Source organism: Macadamia integrifolia, chromosome 9, assembly GCF_013358625.1.
Source record: "Macadamia integrifolia cultivar HAES 741 chromosome 9, SCU_Mint_v3, whole genome shotgun sequence".
NCBI classification, from domain to species: domain Eukaryota; kingdom Viridiplantae; phylum Streptophyta; class Magnoliopsida; order Proteales; family Proteaceae; genus Macadamia; species Macadamia integrifolia.
In genome coordinates this window covers 30,711,763-30,736,037 of record NC_056565.1, presented here as the reverse complement: position 1 = coordinate 30,736,037, position 24,275 = coordinate 30,711,763, and the positions used below count along the sequence as shown (strand labels likewise).

Sequence of the window (24,275 nt, the reverse complement as noted above, 5' to 3'; positions counted from 1 at the left end):
GGGTTGATCTTTCAAGTGGGGAAAAACTCTACTCAACATTGCTTTAGAAGGATAGCTTTAATCCCATATGTCAGTGACATACTCCAAAAACCCTGTACTATACAATTTACACAATAACAACAAGGGGGAAGGGGGGGGGGGAAGGGAAAAGAGCTCATGCTGGCAGGCCCTCCAATGCTCTGAAAATGTCTCTGCGAGTTACAATGCCTGTCCAAAAGTCGAAAACATATATTAATCAACTATCCTCCACCTATTGTTTTAAAAACCGGGAATCGGATCAGTAATCTGCTGATTTGGATTGGAATCACCGTGACCAATCCAGCCACTGGGAATCCAATAATTCTGATCAGAATTGGCACTGACTGATTTGATTCCCCATTCAGTTTTTTGAAACCTTTCCTGCACCTAAAAGTGGTCATCTAAAGACATCCACCTCACATAAAATTGCATTTCCAATGCAGAAGAAAATAGGTCACTGCCTTTATCTCCCCCAAAAATGCAGACAAAGAAGAGGAACTGATCTCAATCAATAAAAACTCACCTACAACCTGGCCTTCTTCATTCACAATAGGGATTCGGTGGATCTTCTCCTTGAGCATCACTGCTGCAGCATCTGCAGTGTAGCAAGAAAAACTTTCTAATTTAGTCTTTTCGATGCCAAGGGAAAATGCTTTCATTTATGTATCTTATGCACACGGACAAACATTACCCAGAACTGTCTTGTCAGGCAGTGAAGTTATGGCAGGAGATGACATGACCTCACTCACCTTTGACGTCAACTGCAACAAACATGTATGTAACTGAATTAGGGTGTAACAGAAAGAATGGTGTCAACATTAAAAAATAGAGCTAGAATGAAGGAACGGATAAGCAATGATGCAAGTATATAGAGTTGAATGACACAATATAAAATCAAAATGGTATGCCATGTTTATCAAATAAATTCTCTGCAGTCAGCCCATGCAATTGTCTTCATGTCTGCATAAATTTTTTGATAAGTATTCTCCTTCAGGCACTGCCATTCGAACTTATGAATACAGATGGACAAGTGCAATGGTACCCATTGGTTTGACATTACAGAAGCAAAGTACCACTTGACGGAACCCTGTGTAAGTATAAAACTTTTGGCACAGAAATGCATCAGTGGAAAATACAGAACTGCTACATGAGTACAATTACATGCACTGTGTTTAAACAATAATTGATGTGATACTTTTCTCATTAAGTGGAGGATGGATTTGTCACGGATATGAAGGCATTGTTTCTTAAGCTGTTAAAATAGGAAGCTTTAACCAGAAATGTGAAAGGATAGTGCAAGCACCCTAATCTATAGAAATATAATACTCCAAGGATGGAAAAGCAATAGTACTCGGTTACTCGGTTTTGGCCAGATAACTTTACGCATCTCCATTGACTATCATAATTTCAAAGACATGTAAGAGATGCAACCAACAATTGTATCAAATCAAAATTTCAAGAACGCACATGGATCATTTTTTCCCTTTTCTTTTTCTTCCTTTCATCAAATAATACAAGAACAAGGACCTCATATTTTCCTTTAACTCGTTGGAGTTGCAACCAAATGATAATGGTAGGCAAGTTTCAAGCACAAGCAGCTGATTTTTGCTGTCACGTGTCATACAAAAAGCTTGGAATCAGAGTCCAACATAAAAATTAGAAGTTCCTACAGAGATCAAAGAACTAATACAATGGTGTGTGCAACAGGACAAGGTTCAAGATGCAATATTGTAGGTCAAAGAGTACCACTTAACTCTGGGTCTCTTGGAAACTCACTCAACCTAAGTGTGGGACTCACTCACCAGTCACCACTAGAGAACCTCAAACTCACAATGGGGGGCTCACTATGGCACATCCACAAGTTCCAAATCTATCTCTTCAAACCAATATATAACCTGGCTTTGATACCATATAACAGAATCGATCACACCAAAATCCATGGAAATAGGGTTCTCCTGGTTTTGTATGATGAGAAGAACGAGATCGGTGCAATACCATACTCCGATCCAGCAAGGAGACGAGAACAAGGATAGGTGCAATACCGTTCCTAGAACTAATTTGTGTCAAAAGTAAAATAAACAAATAAATAAAGCAAAACCAAGAACTCAAAATAAGAACATAGACAAAATACTGCTTAACTGGATCTATATTTCAGAATCAAGAGGCACTACTGTAGGCTCTGATCTGAAGATAGAACTAGAAGCAGATGAAAATGCAGAAGATGATGCAAATTATAAATTTGAACGTAAACTTTGATATTATTTGGAGATCTTTGATTACAAGGTTTGGGTAGTCTTAGGTTGGAGGATTTGAGAAGAAGAAGGGTGGTTGGTCTTTGATGGAGCTTTGAGGGCTGTTGATGCTAACCTTTGAGGGTGATCGGACTTGAAGGGGACGATCGGAGCCTTGGTTGGAGTTGTTGAAGACCGGCGGAGCTTGAACTTGAAGGACTTGAAGAACTTGAGAGGGGCAAACTTTCCTTGGGGAGCTCTCTCTCTCTAATTTTAGAATTTTGGGAGTAAAATGATCAAGTGATTTGTGAGGAAGGGAAGTGTCTCTTTTATAGGACAAGAGAGCACATTTACATTTCATTTGGGTTTGCGGCGCATTTGAATTTCATTTAGTACTGTACAAGATTACAATGAAATTTGGTACTGTGCACTTGAATTTGCATTTGGCACTATTTGAAAGCACTGTTGGTGCCAAAAGTTGGAATTGATCTTGATCTTTGATTTGGAATCTTCAATGATCGCACCACAACATTCCACGTGTCAGAGACATTGTTTTTCATTGGTTTGATCAAGAGGGGTATACCATATTTAACTGAGCCTAGTATTGGCCTGACTGTCCTTTAACCTGAGACAGTAGCAGTACCACCTTTCCTCATAGAGGTGGTCCGTGGTTATTTGACTAGGTGAGTTAGCGACATCACCAGTCGGCCAACTTAATACCGTCTTGGCAGACGTTAAGGACCAAATCAACGATTGGTCAAAGATTTTGACTTTGAGGTGGCCCGGCGTGATTTGCGAGAGGTCACTGTTTTAAATTTGCTTGAAGATGACACCTTGGAACTGGAGGGCTCAACATCTGTATCATCATCAGAGGAGTTTTGGGCCATTTGTTCATGATGGCAATGAGCCAACATAGATCCTTTGATGGAGCTTAGGCTGTAGGCACCATCGCTGGAATCTTCTTCTGAGTCGGAGCCAAGTTCGGCGAGACATGCCAGAAGGGCTTCTTTTTCGCTTTTGATACTTGATTTGGATGAGGCCGGGAGAACCGAAATCGGTTTGAGACCCGTAAGGCTTTGAATGATGGTCGACTTTTCGCACTTGGAGACATCACAATTGTCCCACCATTTGACGTGGTAAACACATGAGAGGACGGGGTGATCCAGTCCTGGGTTTGGAAGTCATTGATCTCATAATTCCAAAAAAGGATCCATGCCAGGCGGAAGTGGAGGAAGAACCGAAGGAGATCAGACTGGTGTGGTTATTGTTGGGTATGTTTGCAGAATATTTGGAAGGATGCTTGTATTTGTTGTGGAAGGATATCGACCAAAGGGCCATATTGATCCCACCAACGAGGAAAAGCAGAGGGGTGTTTGATTATTGAATTTGTAATCAAAACAAAAGAACTAGGAATGCCTGTTGTTCTTGTTTTGGAATAAGAATGCTTTGTACCAAGCCTCTTAGTAGTCATAGTAATGATACCTGGAAGGGGTATAGGTATTTGAAAAGTTTTTGCTGGTGAGGGGATGGTTGTTCCAATCTTTGAGGCTAAGGACTTTGCAAATGGTTACAGTTGTATGTATAACCAGGGACGGGTCATTTTTGTCAAAGTTGAGTTTGAGCCTGACAGAGTCAGTGTCGATAAGAATGTATTCATAGAATTCTTGTGTTTTTACTGCAGTAGGGGAATAATAGTGCCACCCTTGAAAGAAGATTCGTTGGGCCATATTTGATGGAGAGTCCATATAATTTTCAAGAACATCTTCAATAGTGAAGAGATCTTCTTTGAGAGGTTTTTCATGGTATTGGCTTTCGAGTTTGGATCCTTGGGCTATTTGGAGAGGTTTGGCTTGGGTCGTTTGGAGGCTGGAGCTAGCTTTGTTTGTGGTTTGAAGGGGGCTAGAGGCCGAGGAAAAGACCACGGCATGAGAATAAGGACGGTTTGAGGAGGCCAATTGGGCTTGGTTACATGTAACAATTTGATTTGAGGGGGCAACAGTGGTGCCGTAACTGGATTTGGAGCGGACTAGAGAGTTTGAAGAAGTAGACTCCTTAGGGGGAGCCATCTTGAGAAGGTTAATTTGAGGAGTCTAACCCTATAGGAATTCACGAGTAAGGAAGTCAGGGACAGAATTGGAGTCTCCTTTAATATATTCAATTTGAAATTTGAAAATTGAGAGTAAAGCTTGCCATCGGGCAAAAATTTGTTTTGAAGCTAAATTTGAGACATCATTTTGTAAAACAAATTTAGCAATGCTGCAATCAACACGAACTAAAAATAGTTTGTTTAATAATGCATTTTGAAAATTTTGGATGCAGAGAACTATAGCTAAAACTTCCTTTTTAATGGTGTTGTAATTCTTTTGAGCTAGGTTCCAGGTACCAGGAGTAAACTGAACAAGCTGTTCTTTATTAGTATTTGGGAGTTTTTGTCTGAGAATTCCGCCATAACCAACATCAGAGGCGTCTGTTTCGAAAATTTTGAGTGCCTCAGGATTAGGGATAAAAAGGCAAGGAATCTCTTTATCCAATTTTTTGATTGTTTGAACGGCATTAGTCTGAGTAGAAGACCAAGGTGCCGGATTCTTTTTGAGCCTAAGATATAATGGCTCAGCAATTTTACTAATTTGGGGAAGAAAGTCTCGAACGTAATTTAAACTTCCTAGAAACCTTTGTAATTGGGTTTTGTCTAATATTTAATCGAAAAATTTGTCACCAAAAGATATAGCTCGATCGATAGGGGTTAAGGTACCCTTTTCGATCAGATGTCCGAGAAAGCGGACCTTGGTAAGGAAGAATTCCATTTTTCTTTTTGAAAGGACAAGGCCGTTTGATTTTATAATTTGGTAAAAAGTTCGAAGGTGTTTGAAATGCTGCTCAATTGAATCTGAAAAAACTAGAACATCATCAATATAGACAATTGTAAATTGTCCGTAAGAATTAAAGATATCATTCATAATTTTTTGGAATTCACTGGGAGCATTTTTTAGGCCGAATGGCATAATATTCCATTCATAGAGGCCAAAGGGGGTTGTGAAGGCAGTCTTGTAACGATCATTTTCATGAAGCTGGGTCTGCCAGAACCCAGATTTCATATCAAATTTTGAAAATATTTTTGCTTGATAAATTCTTTGTTAAAGATCTTTTTGATTGGGAATTGGATAACGAACCCATTGGAGGGCGTCGTTAAGGGGTTTGTAATTAACGACTAGTCTTGGGGTTCCTCTTTCAATCTCAAAGGCTTTGTTAACATAGAAGGCCGTACAGCTCCAGGGGGAGGTGCTAGGCCTAATAAGTTTTTTAGCAAGAAGGTCGTTAATTTCTTGTTTACAAGTTTCAAGAAGGGTTTGATTCATTTGAGCAGGCCGTGCCTTGGTGGGGATTTGAAGGTCAGAGAAATCTTTGGCATATTAGAGGGAAACCATATGTTTCTTTCGATGCCAAAAGGCATCAGGAACTTCAGAGCAAAGGTCATGCTCGAATTTAGAACGAAGTTGGTTAATTTGTTGGATATTTTTGGGATGGTTTATTTGTTCTATAATTCTTTGATGGAGAAGTTCAGTTTTAAGAAAATTTAGTTGTTTAGTTTTATTGGTATTTTGGTTAATAGACGTTTGAGCTTGTAAGAAGGGAAAAATGACTTTTTGACCATGAAACTTGGTAGTTATACTGTCTTGAGTAATTTTAAAAGGTTTGAGTTTATCAAGAAAGGGTTGGTCGAGGATAATAGTTTGATCAAGGTCTTTGACTAGAAGGAAGGTTTGGGGCAGGCAAAGACCATTTTTGCAGACATGGGTATTTGATAATTTGTATTGGACATTCAATCCAGACCCATTGGCGGTAGCCAGTCGTTGGGTTGTGCGTTCATAATACTTGGTCGGAATGACACCTTCATTGATACAGTTAAGTTGGGCACCTGAATCAACAAGGGCAATGGTGGATAATTTGAAAGAGGCATTGACCACAAGAGTTATGTGGATATACCCATGGTTTTAAGTATCTCCGATACCGATACGATACCCTCCGATACGTATCTTAAATTTAGCCGACCGATACGATACACATCGATACGATACATGAAATTTTTAAAATCCTTTCGTATCAATATATATCCTACAATACATACCGATATGCATCAATACACCACCAATACACATCGATACGATACGATATGCCTCGATATGACTATGAAAATTATAAAATTGAGGTAAAATGTACGTTTCGATATGTATTGATACGTATCGGTGAGTATCGATATGTATCGATCGGTACGTATCGGTGAGTATCAATACGTTTCGGTGAGTATCGGTATGTACCGATACAGTGAGCTATGGTCATATAATGGCCAAGATGGGTAATTTTTCAGAAAAACACGATTTTTTTAAGGGCTTTTGTTCCAAAGTTGCTATCAGCCATATTTCTCTCTAACTAAAGTGGAAATCAAGGTTGGGAACAAGGATTTTGCATTTATGAGACAACTACAAACCTTGAATTCTTAGTACGATACCCTCAATTTAGTGTTTATGCATAATACATGTTATCAATAGCTTTTTTGAACAAACTCTTTATGCAAAAGTGTTTAAAAAAATATTTCCTATCCATTTATGTGTGTATCTTTAGCGTATCTTAGTGTATCTCCGATACGATAAGATATTCTCCGATACGTATCTTAATTTTGGCCGACCGATATGGTGACCGATACCGATACTTTAATCCTTGGATATACCAATTTTGTGAGGAAATGGTATTAACAAATCCAGTATTTGTCTCGGGGTTTGAGAATGGATTTACAAATGATTCGCTTGTGTCAGATTCATTGTTTGTTAAAGGGTTCTGTTGATTTTGTGGACGAGACAGGAGAGACAGTTGTTGTTTGATAGTTTTAATTTCATACTGCAATGTTACAGTGGTAGTTTCAAGAATTTTGATCCTTGCAGAGTGATCAGGGGTTGAAGGAGTTTGGAGTTTGTCAAATTTTTGCATTATTTTTTGTAGGTTATAAGGTTAGGGAGTGTTTTGGGAAGCAACGTTTTGCTTGAGTTGTTCTAAATAAGCTCTTTTTTGTTCTGGATCAGCTAAATTATCTATATATTCAAAAACATTTGTTTGGGGAGATGCTCATAACATATGAACAAATTTGGGAGCACAGTCTTCACAACTTAAACCAATAATGCAAGAGTCACAAGCACAGGCTTGGAAGTTGTCATTATCAGTAGTACTGGAGACAGAATGCTCAGAGGCTTGGACTTGGTTTAGTTTGTATTCTTGTTCATCTGAGGATGAGGAAGAGGTCTCTTGAAGGAGAGCAAGAATTTGAGACTTGTCTTGTTCAGAAATTTGTAAAGAATTAATTCTTTTTTAAACACGACAATACTTGGCGATGTGGCCAGGTTTGCCACATCTAAAACAGCCTTGGGAAGTTTGGTTCGGTTTGGGATTTTTAGGTGCCTTGAAAGGCTTCTTGGTATGTTTTGATTTAGAAGGGGACTTTTGGTAAAACTCAGGAGTAGTAAATGGTTTGCGTGAGACATATTTTTTAGATTTGTATAAGTCTTTGTAGAATTTCCAAGAGGATTTGTGTTTATGTTTTGTTGGAGGTTTAAGAGGAGCAAAACCAAATTGTTCACAAAATCCTCCTAATTCACGTTTGTAAAATTTATTTTCTTTGTTAATTTGTTTTCTTAATCTAATATCAGTACAGAGGGCTAAGTCTTCTTCATGAATTTGATTAATAATTTGGCCATAAGTCATTTGATCATATGGGATAATCCCATCATTTTCTTTACGAAGACGTTGCTTGATTTTCTCAGAAAATAAAGTTGGAAGACCTGTAAGGAATTTTTCTTTCCAACAGGGAAGATTTGCATCGGGTCTGGTTAAAACTTTGGTCAGGAAGGTATCTTTGTACCATTTGAAGTCGTGTAATTTTTTACACCTAAGATTTGATAATTGTTCGGCCGTTCGATCTTTGAGACGAGAAGGGTTACCTAAAAAGTAATTTGCAATGCTGAAAATAAGAGTATTAACAACATCCTCAATAGGCATTCCTTCTGCATTAAGGAGGGGAGTACCCTCAGGGGTGGTTTGGACTGCCATTAAAATTTTAGTTTTTTGGACGTCAATCAGGACATAATCCCACCAACCTTTTAGCTGGCTGGTAAAGTCAGAAATAAGCAAGGTAGCTATAGCACTATCAGTCGTATTCTTGATACGATGTGCGTTGCCAACCATGGTCATTTCTTACAATTTGTTCATCAGATTATGTTCAGACAGACCATCTATGTTCCATTCATAGATGATTCCACTTTGGTAAGATGCTTGAGGAGCAGTTCCTCTAGCTTCAATTTGAAGGTCAAGAAAGACCGGATGTTGGGTTGAGCTTTGGCCAATTGGGTTAACTTGGGGAATCTCCAAGTCAGAGCTAGAAGAGTAACTCGAAGAACATTTTGTAAGAGTGTCAATTCGACGATTAGTAGAAGCAGCAGTTGATTGATTTGGGATTGGTGTGTCGGGGGCTTCTAAGGTCGCTAGACGATGGTTAATTTGGTCAAGTAAAAATGATTTGTTAAGTTCTCGTTGTTGTGTTTGTGGAATGTTGTATGGTTTGAAAAAGGGGTACTAGGAGGAATAGTGGCCTGGCCTAAGGATGAAAAGGCCATAGGTTTAGGTTGGACAAGGCACTCGGGAGAGTTGATCACCTATGGTTTAAAGACTTAAATTTGTAAAATTTAATTGTTCAATTTGTTTTCTATTTGGATCATCTTGTTCAGCTACTTTGAATGAGGAAGCAATTAAATTTGTATTTTTGAAGGTATATTTGATGCTTTCTTCTGGGGGATGGATAGCAGTGGTCGTTGAGCCAGTGCTAAGGGTCCACGATCTGTGGGTAGCATTTTGGGTAGAGATTTGGTTATGCCAGGGGTAATCTATGTTGTTATCCTGGGCATAAATTTCAAAATAAGTAAAAAAGAAAACATTTGTTTGAAGATTTGTCATAAAATCATACCAATTTGCTCTAATTTGGGCTTCTTGTTCAAGATTAAAGGTTTTGAAGAACCAATCTCGTTTTTGTTTATTTTTTAGTGATTCAAAATCTGTTCGGAGTAATTGTTTGTCAATTTGATATGCTTCTTTGGTTTGAAGTATATAGACACCAGGGTCACGTTGGGACGGAGCCACCTCTGACTGGGTCGGAGATTGAGGATGATTTTGTTCAGATTGGGTTGACTCTGTAACAGAAGGTGAAGTCTCATAGGTTCCATGAATAACATGTTGTTACCCGGAATTTAATCCAGAAAGGTTTGAAATAGGAGTTCTGCTAGGAGGACTCCAAGGGAAAGAATTGGAAGAGGTCAAAGCATCAGAGCACAATCTTCGAGAACCTTGATAACAGGAGGTATTTTTCAGTTAAACCGAAGGGTAACTAGTCCATCTATGTCTTGGGAAATAGATTGGATGTTGGTGTTTGAAATTTGGGGTGGAATAGCAGTCGTTTGCAACTGCCACTCAGCAGGGAAAGAGATGTCTTTCCATTGAACTAATTTTGGATAAACAATTTGACCTCGGATACAATCAGTTTCAAGGTAAAGGGTTGAACCTTTAGGAGAGCTTTTGAGGGCGCGGGGTTTGACGGTTTTCATGGCTTTATATTTGATACGGTGAATGATGGAAATGGGAACAGATCCATACATCATCTTGTATCCGTGGGTTTTGAGATTAATTTTGAGGGAATGCAGGATGTTTGGGTCTTCTAAAGCTATAGATATGTTTAGATAAACATTAAAATGGACAAGTCCATAGCAGAGGCTGGTCTCAATGGCTCCTAAGAGAGAATCATTGAATTCAATGAATCTTTGGTCACGAAAGGCTAACAACAGGGATGTGTTTAGACCTTCGTGGTGGAGAGGTTTAATGGCCACCTGGATGAAGCCAACATGGACATAATTGAATTTGTGTTTATAATAGAGGTCTTGTAGGGATCTTGGGTCAAAAAGTGCGATTTCTTTTGTTTCAGGAGTGAAATTTATAGTTTGTTCAACAGTTTTGATTGTTTCAAAATGGGTATGCCAGTCATTTTGGTAAACTTCTCTTTGTGAGATTTTGGGAACGGACCAATTTTGGAGTCTTTTGTCAAGGTCTGTTATTTGTTCATCGTAATTGAGCACATTAGAACTTGTGCTCGCCTCACCTGCCGATCTCATCGACATGGAGCGGGATAGACGATTCATGGTTTGAGATTTCTTAAACTAGGGGTAACCTCCTAGATCTGATCATATAAGGGGGTATTTCCAACATAAGTTGGGCACAATCGTGGTCTTACACTCTTCTGCCACTCCTCCCAACAGTCCAAAGGCTTATACACCCGCACAAAACAAGAAGTAAAACGATTACACAAAAGAAAAAAAATCTACAAAACAAAAAACCGAATTCACCACCACCGTGGCTCTGATACCATATAACAGTTATACGAAATCTGGCTTCTGGCAAATCTATCTCTCCACCGCGAAGGTCTAAACACATCCCTCTTGTTAGCCCTTCGTGACCAAAGATTCCTTGAATTCAATGATTCCCTCTTAGAAGCCATTGAGACTAGCCTCTGCTATGGACCTGTCCATTTCAATGTTTATCCAAACATGTCTATAGCTTTAGAATACTCAAACATCCTGCATTCCCTCAAAATTAATCTCAAAACCCACGGATACAAGATGATGCATGGATCTGTTCTCATTTCCATCATTCACCATATCAAATATAAAGCCATGAAAACCATCAAACCCCCAGCCCTCAAAAGCTCTCCTAAAGGCTCAACCCTTTACCTTGAAACTGATTGTATCCAAGGTCAAACTGTTTATCCAAAATTAGTCCAATGGAAAGACGTCTCTTTCCCTGCTGAGTGGCAGTTGCAAACGACTGCTATTCCACTCCAAATTTCAAACCCAACATCCGGTCTTTCCTGACCTTCAAATTGAAGCTAGAGGAACTGCTCCTCAAGCATCTTACCAAAGTGGAATCATCTATGAATGGAACATAGATGGTCTATCTGAACATAATCTCATGAACAAATTGCAAGAAATGAACCATGGTTAGCAACGCACATCATATCAAGAATACAGCTGATAGTGTTGTAGCTACGTTGCTTATTTCTGGCTTTACCGGCCAGCTAAAAGGTTGGTGGGATTATGTCTTGACTGACGTCCAAAAAACTAAAATTTTAATGGCAGTCCAAACCACCCCTGAGGGTACTCCCCTCCTTGATGCAGAAGGAATGCCTATTGAGGATGCTGTTAATACTCTTATTTTCAGCATTGCAAATTACTTTTTAGGTAACCCTTCTCTTCTCAAAGATCGAATGGCCGAACAATTATCAAACCTTAGGTGTAAAAAATTACACGACTTCAAATGGTACAAAGATACCTTCCTGATCAAAGTTTACTTTCAAATTTATAATTTGCATCATTATTTTCTGCATTTTCATCTGCATCTACTATCTGCTTCTAGTTCTATCTTAAGATCAAAGCCTATAGTAATGCCTCTTGATTCTGAAATATAGATCCAGTTAAGCAGTATTTTCTCTATGTTCTTATTTTGAGTTCTTGGTCTTGCTTTATTTATTTGTTTATTTTAATTTTTACACAAATTAGTTCTAGGAACGGTATTGCACCTATCCTAATTCTCGTCTCCTTATTGGATCGGAGTACGGTATTGCACCGATCTCGTTCTTCTCACCACACAGAATCAGGAGAACCCTATTTTCCTAGATTTTGGTGTGATCGATCCTGTTATATGGTATCAGAGCCATACAAATAGTGGGTGCACATGAGAATCAATAGGGGGTGGGGGCATCATTTCCCCACCCCCCCCCTCTATATCTGGGAAGGCCGCATGAACATGGAGGGGAAAAGAGCCGTTGCTTGAGAAAGACGTTGGAAGAGAGGGAGAAAGCGGAGTAGGCATCAAATGCTTATCATCATAAGTATATCAATACTCAACAATGAGAAGATTAAAAGCAAATGTCTTAACATTTACCCAGTGATCATCGACAAATGACCTTGAATGTTGTGGTAAGAGGGACGCTTATTCTGGACTAGAACTAGCAAGTAGCCACTAAATCTAACATACACTAGTGTTTGTGATACAAAGTAACCGCCTATGCTAATGGGGGAATTATGCTTCGACATTTGCAATGGCATAGGACAGTCAACAAGTGCTCACCCACATAACTATCTCAAACACTTTCCTCAATAAACCTTGAAAGATGTCATACGCAAGGATTAAAGTATCGGTATCGATCGCTTTATCAATTAGCTAAATTTAAGATACGTATCGAAGGGTATCGTATCGGAGATACGCTAAGATATGCTAAAGATCAAGAATTAAAGTATTGGTATTGGTCACTGTATAGGTTAGCTAAATTTAAGATACGTAACAGAGGGTATCGTATCAGTAACGGAGATACTTTAAACCATGGGTCACTCATACAAAGGGCTGTATTCCTAGGGTAATAACCCTACATCCAACATAGGGTACGAGCAGAAGGACCTACAAAGCATCAAAATTGAAAAGGGATTTGGAAGATCATATATCCATCTCATGAGACTACACAATCAACCTGTGCCTTTGCCATTCAACAGAGCCAGGTCACTGCAATCTAAATGTTTCTAATGCCTAATAAGCACCCATGCTAATGAGTGCATTATTATGCTTGCCCTCACATAGTATAAATGAAAAAATGATCATTTGTGCCAAGCTGTGCAGAAAAGTATAGATACGATTGTCCAAAAAAAAAAAAAAAAAAACAGGAGGTGAATTCCTCTGAATCCCATCAAGATCTATACCCACAAGAAAATAAGTCATGCTGGAGGATCTTCAAATGAAGGGGATGGTTCGCAATCTCCTTCTAAGAATTTCAAATCAGAAGAATGGGAAAGACAGTAAGGGAATTCCTTCAAATCCCATCAAGATCCAAACCCACAGGAAAAAGAAGTGTTTCGGGGGATCTTGGATCTTCAGTTAGAGGTGATGGTTCTCAATCATGTTCTATGAAGTTCAAATCAAAGGGAAATGACAAGGAGGGAACCAAAACCACCAGGATTTTAATTTTTTTCAATATGTTTTAAGATTGACTGGGTGTATTATCATTGTTGTCAAGGCATCACCTAGGCATCCAGCTCTTTCTTGGGTCCAAGGCGAAAACAAATCTTATTGATGACACTTCATGAGTTTACGCTGATTTATGTTTATTGCTTTGTTATTAATGAATATTTTTATTATATCCTATGCTTTGTTTATTATATGTTGGGTTTCTCATATCAGGCCATTACTAGCAACAATTATATCATATTGCAATGATATGACTTTATGTCACATATAAACACAATTATATAAAATCATCATTGCTATATTAGTGACACCTAGGGAGCCAAGGCAATGCCTAGGCAGGCGCCTCGTCACCAAAGCACCCCACCAATGCTTTGGGTCGCCTAGTCACCTTGACAACCATGGGTAATATATTTTATGTAGCAAAGGTAGTGTAGCAATTCATTTCTTGATCTATAAGATTTTTAAAATATCCCATGTTGTGTGCCGTAGTGGCCGGTTATTTTGAATATTTGGATTCCAATTGGAGATTTTGTAAGCAATTTAGGGTAATCCCATTGATTAAGTAGGATTGGTCACCCTCATGTTTGTCAGAATTTCTATTACCTTCTGAGTCCTTGCTCTTGTTAAATAAGAATAATAGTGAGGTTACCCTTTTTCTTTTGCTTTTTTAAGTAATGAAGATTAAACTGAATTAAAATATTGCTGTTCCAACTACTCAGCCTGGGCCAATACTTGCTGCTTCTCCTAGACCAATTGCAAGGTTTTGTGCCTTACCTTCATCATCTGAATTCCGCTCACTTGTAAAACCACTGAGATCCCTTTATGCATGATATGAAATTTCAGGATTAGTTTCTTCTTTCTAATAAGTTTATACACCTTCCCAAATACTTTTACTCAAAGGAAGAATGCAATTCCGGATGCAAGCAAGAAACATCACAATGAGATTAATGGGAAACAAAGTCTCACTGACTAACCCGAACTGTAAAGTATACGTCGTTGTGATCTTCCCCACAGCTTCATTATCCTAACACATTTGACCTCCTCTTAAATATCAAAGGCTTCCATGCATTTTTCTTTCGAACTTTGTTTGTTAGAAGGTTGGAGGGGTTTTTCACAGGTGATGACAAGGTTTGAGTTCAGGTCTATGATACGAACCCCAGATGTTTTGCCAATCTAGCAGTCATCTTCATCCTTGTTCAGAGCTTCATCGACAGCTCTCCTTCCCAATAATAGTTATTTCTCCTTAATAACTACTAACTTCAAAATAATGGCAAACCTGCACCTCACTATGCAGCTAGTGGATAAAGCCCCAAAAAATGTGGATCATCTTTTCCTTCACTGTGGAGCTCTCTTGAGAGGCCTGGCACCTATGAGAAGGTTGGTGCAGCAGTTTCATGAAAATGTTGCATCCATGTAGTGAGTAGATTTTTTATCCCTTTGCTACTTGGTGGGTGTTGGAAAGAAAGGAATAATTCAAAGGCCTCAAGAGTCAGATTTCTACTAGGATGTTTATAATTAGTATCAATCACTAGTAATGTTTTATACAAGATAATCAAGAGCTAGCTCTTTCCATTTGATATTAGTGGTTCTTCCAACCAACCCCACCCCCCACCCCCCAAAAAAAAGAAAAAGAAGAATTTTATTGGTAATTAGCGCAAAAGCTAGTAATAAAACAAGAACAAAATGACCAAATTGAGGGGGATATAGGTCGCAACAGTATAACATAACAGAGGAAACCCAAAACAGGGAAACCTAAACTAATCTGGTGATATATATAGCTTACAAAGGGATGCTAAAACATATTTAACAAAACGATCCATGGAATTAGCAAAGAAAATATCAGAATGCAGTTCTAAAATGATGAGCATGCTATCAGTTTCAAAGTTCACATCCTCGCATCAGACTAAAATGCATATAATTTGAATTAGTGCCATATGTGATAAAAGCAAAATCATTAAGAGAGAAACACACGGACAGAGCAGGGGAAAAAACACAAATGTTTGGGGAATGGATCCAGCAACCGACAGAGGATGGAACTAACCCCAAGTGAAGCTCTCTGCTTGTCTGTCTTAGAAATGACACCAATGCATCTGAACTCATCGTCAATGACGGGGAGCCCTGATACAATCTCAAAGTGATGATCGATTTCCTCCAGGGTCTGATCAACCGTTGCTGTTCGAACTACAGTGGACATTACTTCTCCCAACAGTGTTGCAGGATCCATCTGCCTCCCCCCACCCCCACCCAAAAAAAAAAATCCAAATTGAATAAAACCCTTTATCCACACAAATGCACACAAAGGAAGACAGAGACAAGTGGGAGAAAGGGAGAAAGAGAGAAAGAGACCTTGTCCTTGAAGATCTCTGGCTCGAGATACGCTATCAAGTCGTCGTAATTGAGAAGAGAGAAATTCTCGGGCCATTCTCCAGAGATGATCTCTTCTGGTTCTGGACTGCTCTCCTCCGCTCTAACACTCACTCCTTTGCTGGACGCAACTCTGTTGCAGGAAGTACTGATTCGAAGGGTCACAGCTGAGGTATCAAGCTTGAAGCAGAAATTCTTAAAGCTCTTAAAATGGTTTCCCTGTGAATTTGCCGGGAAATTGGATGGAAAGAGTTGCAGACACTGAACCGATATGCAAGACATATTTGCTCTTCCGCTCCGCTTGCTTTCTTTGCTCAATAATTTAGTTAGCAAGAAACGAAAACGACAAAAAATAAATGGAACCATATGGGAGTGAAAATCGTCGGTGGCCACTCTATCGGTGCAGTGAGCATCGGATGATTGGGAGTCTCTTGAGGTACTTGTTCAGATGTTTGTCATCTGATGCTGATGCTCATTGCATCTCACCGCTTGCTACAAAGGATGTGAACTCACCGTATGATTGAAGAAAAGGCTAAAAAATGATAATAACAATAAAATAAAAAATAGATAATGAGAGTTTTAAACATGTTGAATTTCATAGAAGTGAAGGAAATATAACATGTTCTACCAAAAAACAAAAAAGGAAATATAACATATAACATTAGCTCCAAATTTATACATTATAACAAAAAAAATATGTCTAAAGTGAATTGAGCAAGATGTTGGCTTGGTTGCGGTGTTATTCATCATTCTCTATATAGCAACACATTTTCGGGCTTACACATGTTCAAGTGGAGTTGGGAGTTATTATTTTAGGAACCTTTTTTAATAGATGCATCAATTTGTAGCTTAATTTCAAGTTTTGTGCATTGAACCTGAGTTAAATGTGATATCATGAAAAATGTTGCCCTTCGAATCAATTGTATGTCTACCAAAGAATCAAGTTAATTGGAGTATTGTGGTCAACAAGTCGCAGTTGGTGAGCAACACACTTGGTACAAGCCATAAGCTTGGACATCCTTAGTTCGACTCCCATTAGGTACACCTTGGGTCACATACACGAGGGTGTTTAGTGCTCTTCACTGCTTTCAGTGAAAGTTGAATGGTTCTTATTCAACCCCGATATGACCCGATCCATGCGGTTATGCTGTTAGTATAGATCCACGGGACTAGTTAGGCTAAAGGCCTGGATACCCATAGTTAGAAAAAAAAAAAAGTGTTCAACAAGTCCAATGGCGACTTAAAAAGTACTAGAAACCATGATCAATTCAATCTCCAATTCCAAGTTTAAAATCCCTAGTTGATTTGGCTAGTTCAGATCAATCCCAATTCCGATCATTATAGAATGGCATATCTAAGGTTTTTGGGATTGGGGCTGTTGGTTTTTAGAATTTAGTATCAATTCTAGCATTATTGTGATTGATTCAGATCTGATCCAGATTGGAATCATTAGGGATCAATTTACTCTTTGATTTTGAGTTAAAATTTTGGTATTAGCCGATTTGGATTAGACTTTGTCGTGAACTATCCAACTCTGGCAGTTCTAGAATGGTCAATTTAGAATTGGAATCACTAAAGGGATTGTTTTGATACTCAATTTCGAGTTTAAAATCATTGGTTGAATAAACCAATTTCGATCCAAATCGACCATAGTAATACCTATCCAAGCTGTTTCAGAATGACTGATTATAAGGTTTTTGTGATTGATTCGATTCATTTCCAATTTTTGTCACTTTGCTCTAGATTTTATCTAGTATTAGGCCAAACTGAAATCAAAGTTCAATTTCAATTCAGACCGGTTCAGTTTTTATTGAGTTGACTTAATGGCCTCATGTAGGTAATATGTTCTCTTTTAGTAATTTTTTTAAGTTGTTACAAGGTTTTTTACTGTTTCGATTCGCTTGATCTTATCCAATTCAATTTTTTTATGATTTGATAAAAACTCAAATCGATAAAGGTTCGTTTCACATTTCTCTTGATTAGTCCAACCCGCTTGGACTAAAATGGGCACCTTACTCAAAGCAATAGATCCAATCACCCAACGGTTAGTATCATTTTTTTTTTTTTAAGTTCCATGTTGGACTTTAGAAAGGGAATTGAGATTTGAGATTCCAAACGTAGTGATGGGTCTATTTGAGGATAAAATTCCATTTATACCCTTTTAAAACACTTTGTCATAAAAAGTGGTGCAGTAACTTTTAAGTTTTTATTGGGAATATAAACACATGAAATTACTTTTTGATTCCTCTTGAGCCAATCATTTCTTTCGCATCATAGGACTTTTAGGTAACAAGAAGTGGGTTACAAGCCTTTTGTAACCCACCTAGGTTACAACTAGACAAACCCTTTTCTGTTTTACGCCCTCATTGCAACCTTTATTTCCACTTCCTCTCACCCTCTGCCACTTACGAGAATGGTTACTTCGCATGTACGTGTCACTTGGCGGTCTCCTCTTGGTAAAAAAGAAAAGGGGTCAACTCAAAAAATGTGATTTTTTGCAAATTGAAATTTGGACAATGATTTCGAGAGATCCGACCATTGGATTTTGATGATCCATAAATCGTTGGAAATGTATTTTAGAGTACAAATTCAATGTTATGTAAAGATCAACTACAAAATTTTCTGTGAACAAAATAAAAAAATGTGACCAAAGTGAGAGGGGTCTTGTAAAGTTGGTATTTTGATGAAATGATGGCCAAACAACATTGTATTTGTACTAGACTCTATAATTAATTGTAGAGAAAAGGTTGGGCACACTGCCAGAGTGCCCAACATGTGTCATCCTCTCGCCTTGCCATTTAGAAATGATCCCCTTGCCCTCTTATGTCCATCATTGTGATTGGTGCATGACCCTAGTTTATTGAAAACTTGTGGCAATCCCAGTCCTCTCCCTTAACTTTAACATTATAAAACAATGCTATCTAGAAAATTTCATCCGAGTATATGATAATTCGGAAAAGACTAGGCATGCTGCCGATACATCCAGATCTATGTCTAACTCTCTCCTCTTCCCTTAGCAAAAGTTCCCTATGCCCCTCCTATCCCAACCCTCCCATTGGTTGAATCGCTAACTCCAAAAGCCAATGGCATACCTAACCTCCTCCCATGATAATTTTTAGGGATCTATCGCCCTTGGGAAATATCAATAATTTTTTGCAATAAAATCCCTAGAAATAGTTTGAGTATATGAGTATTCACCTCTGTTTTTTTTTTTGGTAAAAGTATTCACCTTTTTCAGTTCGTCTACATTTAGGATATAGGAACCCTCGATTCAAATCAAACCGAACCGAATTGGTATTGGTTTGAATATATGAGTTTTCAACTTTGTTTTTTCGTTTTTGGATGGTAAGTGTTTTTTTGTAAATTTGTTGCACATATTCGCATGCTAAGATAATTTTAGAGTTAACAATTAGCATAATGTCCATAACTTGAGCCCATTATGGCCTTTGATCTATCACAATCATGGTTCAAGAGTAGAACCATTTATATAACCGAATTAAAACCAAGATACAAAATGGAATCAAAATCGTATTACAAAACCAAATTGAAAATGAAGCCAAGTGAACCGAATTAAATCGACTTAAGTATCCAAATGTGGAACCAAATCAGTTCTCGATTCAATTTCGATTTATCTCAACATCCTTTTGAGCCGAATCAAAACCAAACCAAAAACCCAAAACCGAATCGATTGACACCACTTGGATAGTTCACGTAAGTTAAATGAGTGTGAGTTTTGCCATGTGATGCACTCATAAATAAATGCCTTGATCGACCAACTCTGCAGCGCGAACGCCTTGGCAAATCGCTTCCCATACCAATCACATCTCTAGAGAGATCCTCAACTCAAGATCCTCTAGGGCTTGCAAACTAGGCCGGATTAGTCCATACCAATCGGTTTGACACCGATAAAGCATAGCTGCATTCGATCCGATCCGATCTGATTGAATCCTATCTGTTACCATCCTATCATACAAATACATGTGTGATGGGGAGGTGGAGACAAGGATTTAGGGGATGGTATCGGTATTGATCCTTGCCGATACCAATCTGATGCCGATTGGATCGGTGGGTATTGAATGATTGTACCCTTACTTTTTATAAAAAGTATTAATTTTTTACTATTTTACCCCTAAAACGATCCAGATAATCGATCTGGATCGATCAAGGATAAAGGATCGATCTCAACCGACACCAATCTAATACGATTGATCCCAGGCCGATACTTGAAACCATAGGTAGAGATGAGTCTCATGAAAGTTGATTGTAGTAAGGTTAATCTTGGTCTCATCATCCATGGCATTGAGCTAAAGCCCAAACGGAACCAATGAATCCACATGAGCATTGTTTGATAGATTTGGTCCTACTTTTCTGATGATATGTCTGGATGGCATTATTCCCCATGTTAGGAAAAATATGAGCCTGTTTGATTATAACTTAGTTCACAATGCCCCTGCTTTATACTAGCATGGTTGTAGTTATATATATATATATATATATTGGGCTCAGGGCGGGTTTGGACTGTCAAGGTTAAACTTACACCCTTAAACAGAGAAGAGCTGCCGATTAGATAGTGTTTTGAATATTCTTCTTCATCACAACCTATTCGATGAGAAATTAAATTTTTTTTTTCTTAAATGGAAAATGGGGAATGTTGCTCAACCAACATATAACATCACTCTTTCCACCTTTTTTGACAAAATGTAATAAGTTAATTTTATTTTATTTTTTAATGGTCAACAAAATGGAATTAATAAAAGAACAAACAAACAAGGGTTCCCTAAAAGGCATTTTGGTCCTACACCAGTGTGTCTAATGGAAGCGCTCATAGAAGCATTAATAATGGCATGATTCCTACTTTTCATAGGCATGGGGAGGTCATTTCCACCCCCTACTATGTCTAGGTGTAGAGGCTATGCTGCATTTTATGTTTTTTTTTTAATCAAAACAAAATTATAGAATTAATGTCTTAGCATTTCTAGACGAAACAAATACAATCAAATTACTTTAATCTTCCACCTTCGACATTACTAATGTAACAAAAAGTTATTTATTATATTATCAAATAATTCACATAAAACATCATGAAGAAACTTGATGCTTACAAAACAAAAATGCGATTGAGAAAAAAAAAGTAATAGATGGAGTTTATTGTCATAAGAAATAGTCTTGCATTCTCCATCTATAAGTCCTACAAGGAAAGAGAACCCTCTATTCCATTTTTAACATCCCCTTCGGAAGGAGGAGGGGAGAGAACAAAATAGTTATGGAAGTGATTAAGCAATATCCATGCTGTTGAGAAGAAAATTTGTAGATTATCAATTCTTGGTATTCATAGCTTGCTTGACTGTCTCAGCACTTTGTTTCATGGATTCCTTTGCCTCTTGACCCTTGCCAGCCATTGTATCCTTGGCACCTTCCCATGCTTCCTTGGCCTTTTGGGTTGCTTTGCTGCTCATGTCTTGTGCTGAATCAGATGCATTTCTAGCCATTCCTTGAGCATGCTGGCCCATCTAGAGAGTTATCATCGAGCACAAAGAGTTTAACCGTTAGGAAGTAGAGCATGTAATACATATAAATCCTAAGTGCTTAGTTGAATTTTCAATTATAAAAGGGTCTGTCTAAATAACATCTTTATAGGTATATTTAAAATTAAAATTTTTAATTGCCCATTTTCGTTAACCCCAAACTTCTTTAACATATGTGTAGAAAATGGTTTACAAAAATAATTTGAAAGTGATATATCATCAAAAAAATATCATTATAGTTTTCATGAAATAACACTATTACCTTTCACCGAAAATAAATAAATAACACTATTACCCTCATTGAAAGAAAAAAACTGTGTACCATATGAGAGGGGTAAAAAAAGTAAAATTACAACTTATTCGACACCTTGAAGGTGTCACTAAGAAAAACTCATTATAAAATGATGGTCGGGGTTTGAAGAGAACTGAGATTGCAATAATTACTGAACCAATGGATTCTATGATGTATAGTTATTCCAAATAATCATGCTCCCCTTCTTTAGCTTTCCTTAATTTTCATTTTTAGCTTTCAAATAGAAGGAACTTAGCATGGCACAGATTGTGGAATGGCCATTAGAGAACTTAAATTAAGTAAGTTGCCTCAGTTGATTAAAGATCGGCTTATCCATTTTCAATTGCATGGATTCTTGATCAGTTGAAGTTTGTAGGACTAAAATTAGATGAGAACAGGTCAGATTCTCGTACAAGACTCATTTTCGTATCGGAATAATCCATACAAATGGAATCACCTAAGGAAAGGATGAGTCCCATACAAAAATGGTTCTCGTATGAAAATATGATCCACACTCAAATTAAACTTCTTTGGATTCCAATAATTCAGATTAATTTGATTGAATAAGGTTCCTCTCTCCTACAGATAACTACCCAACCCCATCTCATACCATCCATGGGCTGCCAGGGTGCAGACACACATCTGTCATGGATTCAAGCAGAGAAACAGCCTTTTTCGGGAAAAGTGATAAAGTTGCGTATATTATGACTCTACTCATACCTTACGATGACGGGAGCCTCATGCACTGGATAGCTAAGCATGAAAGATCTATATTCCATGAAAACTGATTTTGTTTTTTTTTTACCTTATCTGCTGTACTTGCAGCCTTGCCCATCATGTCTCCACCAGCCTGTGTCACATTTGAGGTTCCATGTTTTAAAGCTTCTGATGCCTTATTACATGCATCCGCAGCATGTTGTTCTGCAGTGGCCTGTGATTGATAACAAAAATAAGTTATCAAAATTTATTCAAATCCCCATATACATATTATAACTAAACTCACTTGCAGTGGTCTTGGGGCAGCAGTAACAAAGGCCTTGTGGCTCCAAGGGCTTCTTCTCAACATTGTTGATCCAATCTGATGGAACTTGGGAAGGATCTTTGAGCTTGCCATGTCTTCTTCTTTCTGGCCTGTTTTCTTCTGGTTTGAAGGGTTCTTCTCTTCTTGGTGATTGTAAATGGGAAGTTTAATGGGCCCTTGTGGTGCAAATATATAAAGAATGTGGAGAGTGATCTGGTGGTGCCATATGTCAATTTCATGAATGGGTTAAGTATGAACGTGGTGAGGAGTGTTTCTCTTATCCATTAATGGTTGAGTAACTATCATAACGGTCAGTAGAACCCGGACAGTTGCTGGTCCGATGCTGGTGCTTCGGTCTGTGTTATATGGCTCCCTCATATTGATTCCAAGATAAGATCCAATTCTATCCGTACATCTGCCGCATTCACCAACCTTGAATTCTCTTTGCTTTTTTCTAACCCCCCCTCCCCCAAAAAAAAAAAATCTCTTTGCTCTTTGTTCTACCCAAAGAAAAATTTCTTTGTTTCAAAAAAAAAAAAAAAATCTCTTTGTACCATGGTTTCAAGCATCGATCCCTTATTGGCCGTAACGACCATTTTGGATTGGCTGAGATCAATCCCTGATCCTTGATCAATTTGGATCGGTTATCCGTATTATTTTAGAAGTAAAATAGTAAAAAATTAGTACCTTTTAAAAAAACAGAAAGGGCAAAAATGATCGATACGCATCGATTTGATCCAATTTTGATCGATATTGAATGCCGATACCAATATCGATACTATCCCCTAAATCCATGTTTTGTACTACTTTAACAAAAAATAAGATTTCTGATGATGAGATTTTATTTTATTTTATTATTATTTTTTTTAAGGGAGGAGCGGAGAATGGATAGGATGTTCAAACTCAAGACCTCTAGATGAGCATGAATTCGTGTAATTTTATTTTTAGGTAAAGGCTCACATAAGAAAGTTGAGTGGATCATCCTATCAAATCAAATGGAAAAAATATGTTTCTAAGATTTTTTTTTGTAAATTGCACAATGATTGGTGGTTAAGATAATTACTGTAATTACATTATATATATATATATATATATATATTATTATTTTTTCAGTTGGTTGGGTTAGTCACCTAAAGTCACCAAAAATCATTTTATATGAAAAAATAGTGATCAACATTGAAAGTGCATGCACGTAAACAAATTTCTAGCGGATTTGGTCGTTTGTGGTGCATGGAAGTTCATTACTACTAAAAGGTCTTAGATACAAACATCTCCTAGTTCACACCTCCCCTCCCCAATAGAATAAGATAGAGTAGGATCCCCTAAAGATAGGTCACCTATGGTAAGTTAAAATTAACTCAAAATCGCTGAAAATATCAAAATTGATAAGATGTTATGGATGAAAACCCTATTTCTGGGCATGCCACTCGTAAAAGGACTTAAACTCATAATGACTATAGATTACAAAGTTTAAATTAAAGCATTACATATTCTATTCATCAAAATATTTGAAAGTGTTTTTACAACCCAGTAATAAAATCCAAAAGGGAGGGGGGGCTCTGCATGGCAACTTTGAGGCCGGTTGTTAGGACATAGACATGGCTTTCGTTTTCAGATGTCCTCTGCTCTGCCTCTCTCTCGGTGAGGGGGAGGGAATTTGGATCAAAGTTACGGACAATATTAGGGCAAGATCCATGAGTTTTACTCCATGAACATCCCATGAG

At 37.9% G+C, this 24,275-nt stretch overlaps 2 protein-coding genes across 2 annotated transcripts; both read right to left on the bottom strand.

The window, feature by feature from the left end:
* Window positions 1-16: 16 nt before the first annotated feature.
* Window positions 17-16,170, bottom strand: LOC122089258 (uncharacterized protein YtoI-like). The gene is made up of 5 exons (XM_042658843.1): window positions 15,696-16,170; window positions 15,391-15,573; window positions 710-779; window positions 542-613; window positions 17-207 (listed from the first exon to the last, which is right to left on the bottom strand). The coding sequence occupies exons 1-5, from the start codon at window positions 16,077-16,079 to the stop codon at window positions 155-157; spliced, it is 762 nt and encodes a 253-aa protein (XP_042514777.1). The 5' UTR covers window positions 16,080-16,170; the 3' UTR covers window positions 17-154.
* A 4,576-nt stretch (window positions 16,171-20,746) lies between these two features.
* LOC122087896 (uncharacterized protein At4g13230-like) lies at window positions 20,747-22,713 on the bottom strand. The gene is made up of 3 exons (XM_042657020.1): window positions 22,534-22,713; window positions 22,336-22,461; window positions 20,747-21,223 (listed from the first exon to the last, which is right to left on the bottom strand). Exons 1-3 carry the CDS (start codon window positions 22,642-22,644, stop codon window positions 21,029-21,031), a joined length of 432 nt encoding a protein of 143 aa, XP_042512954.1. The 5' UTR covers window positions 22,645-22,713; the 3' UTR covers window positions 20,747-21,028.
* Between the last annotated feature and the right edge of the window lie 1,562 nt (window positions 22,714-24,275).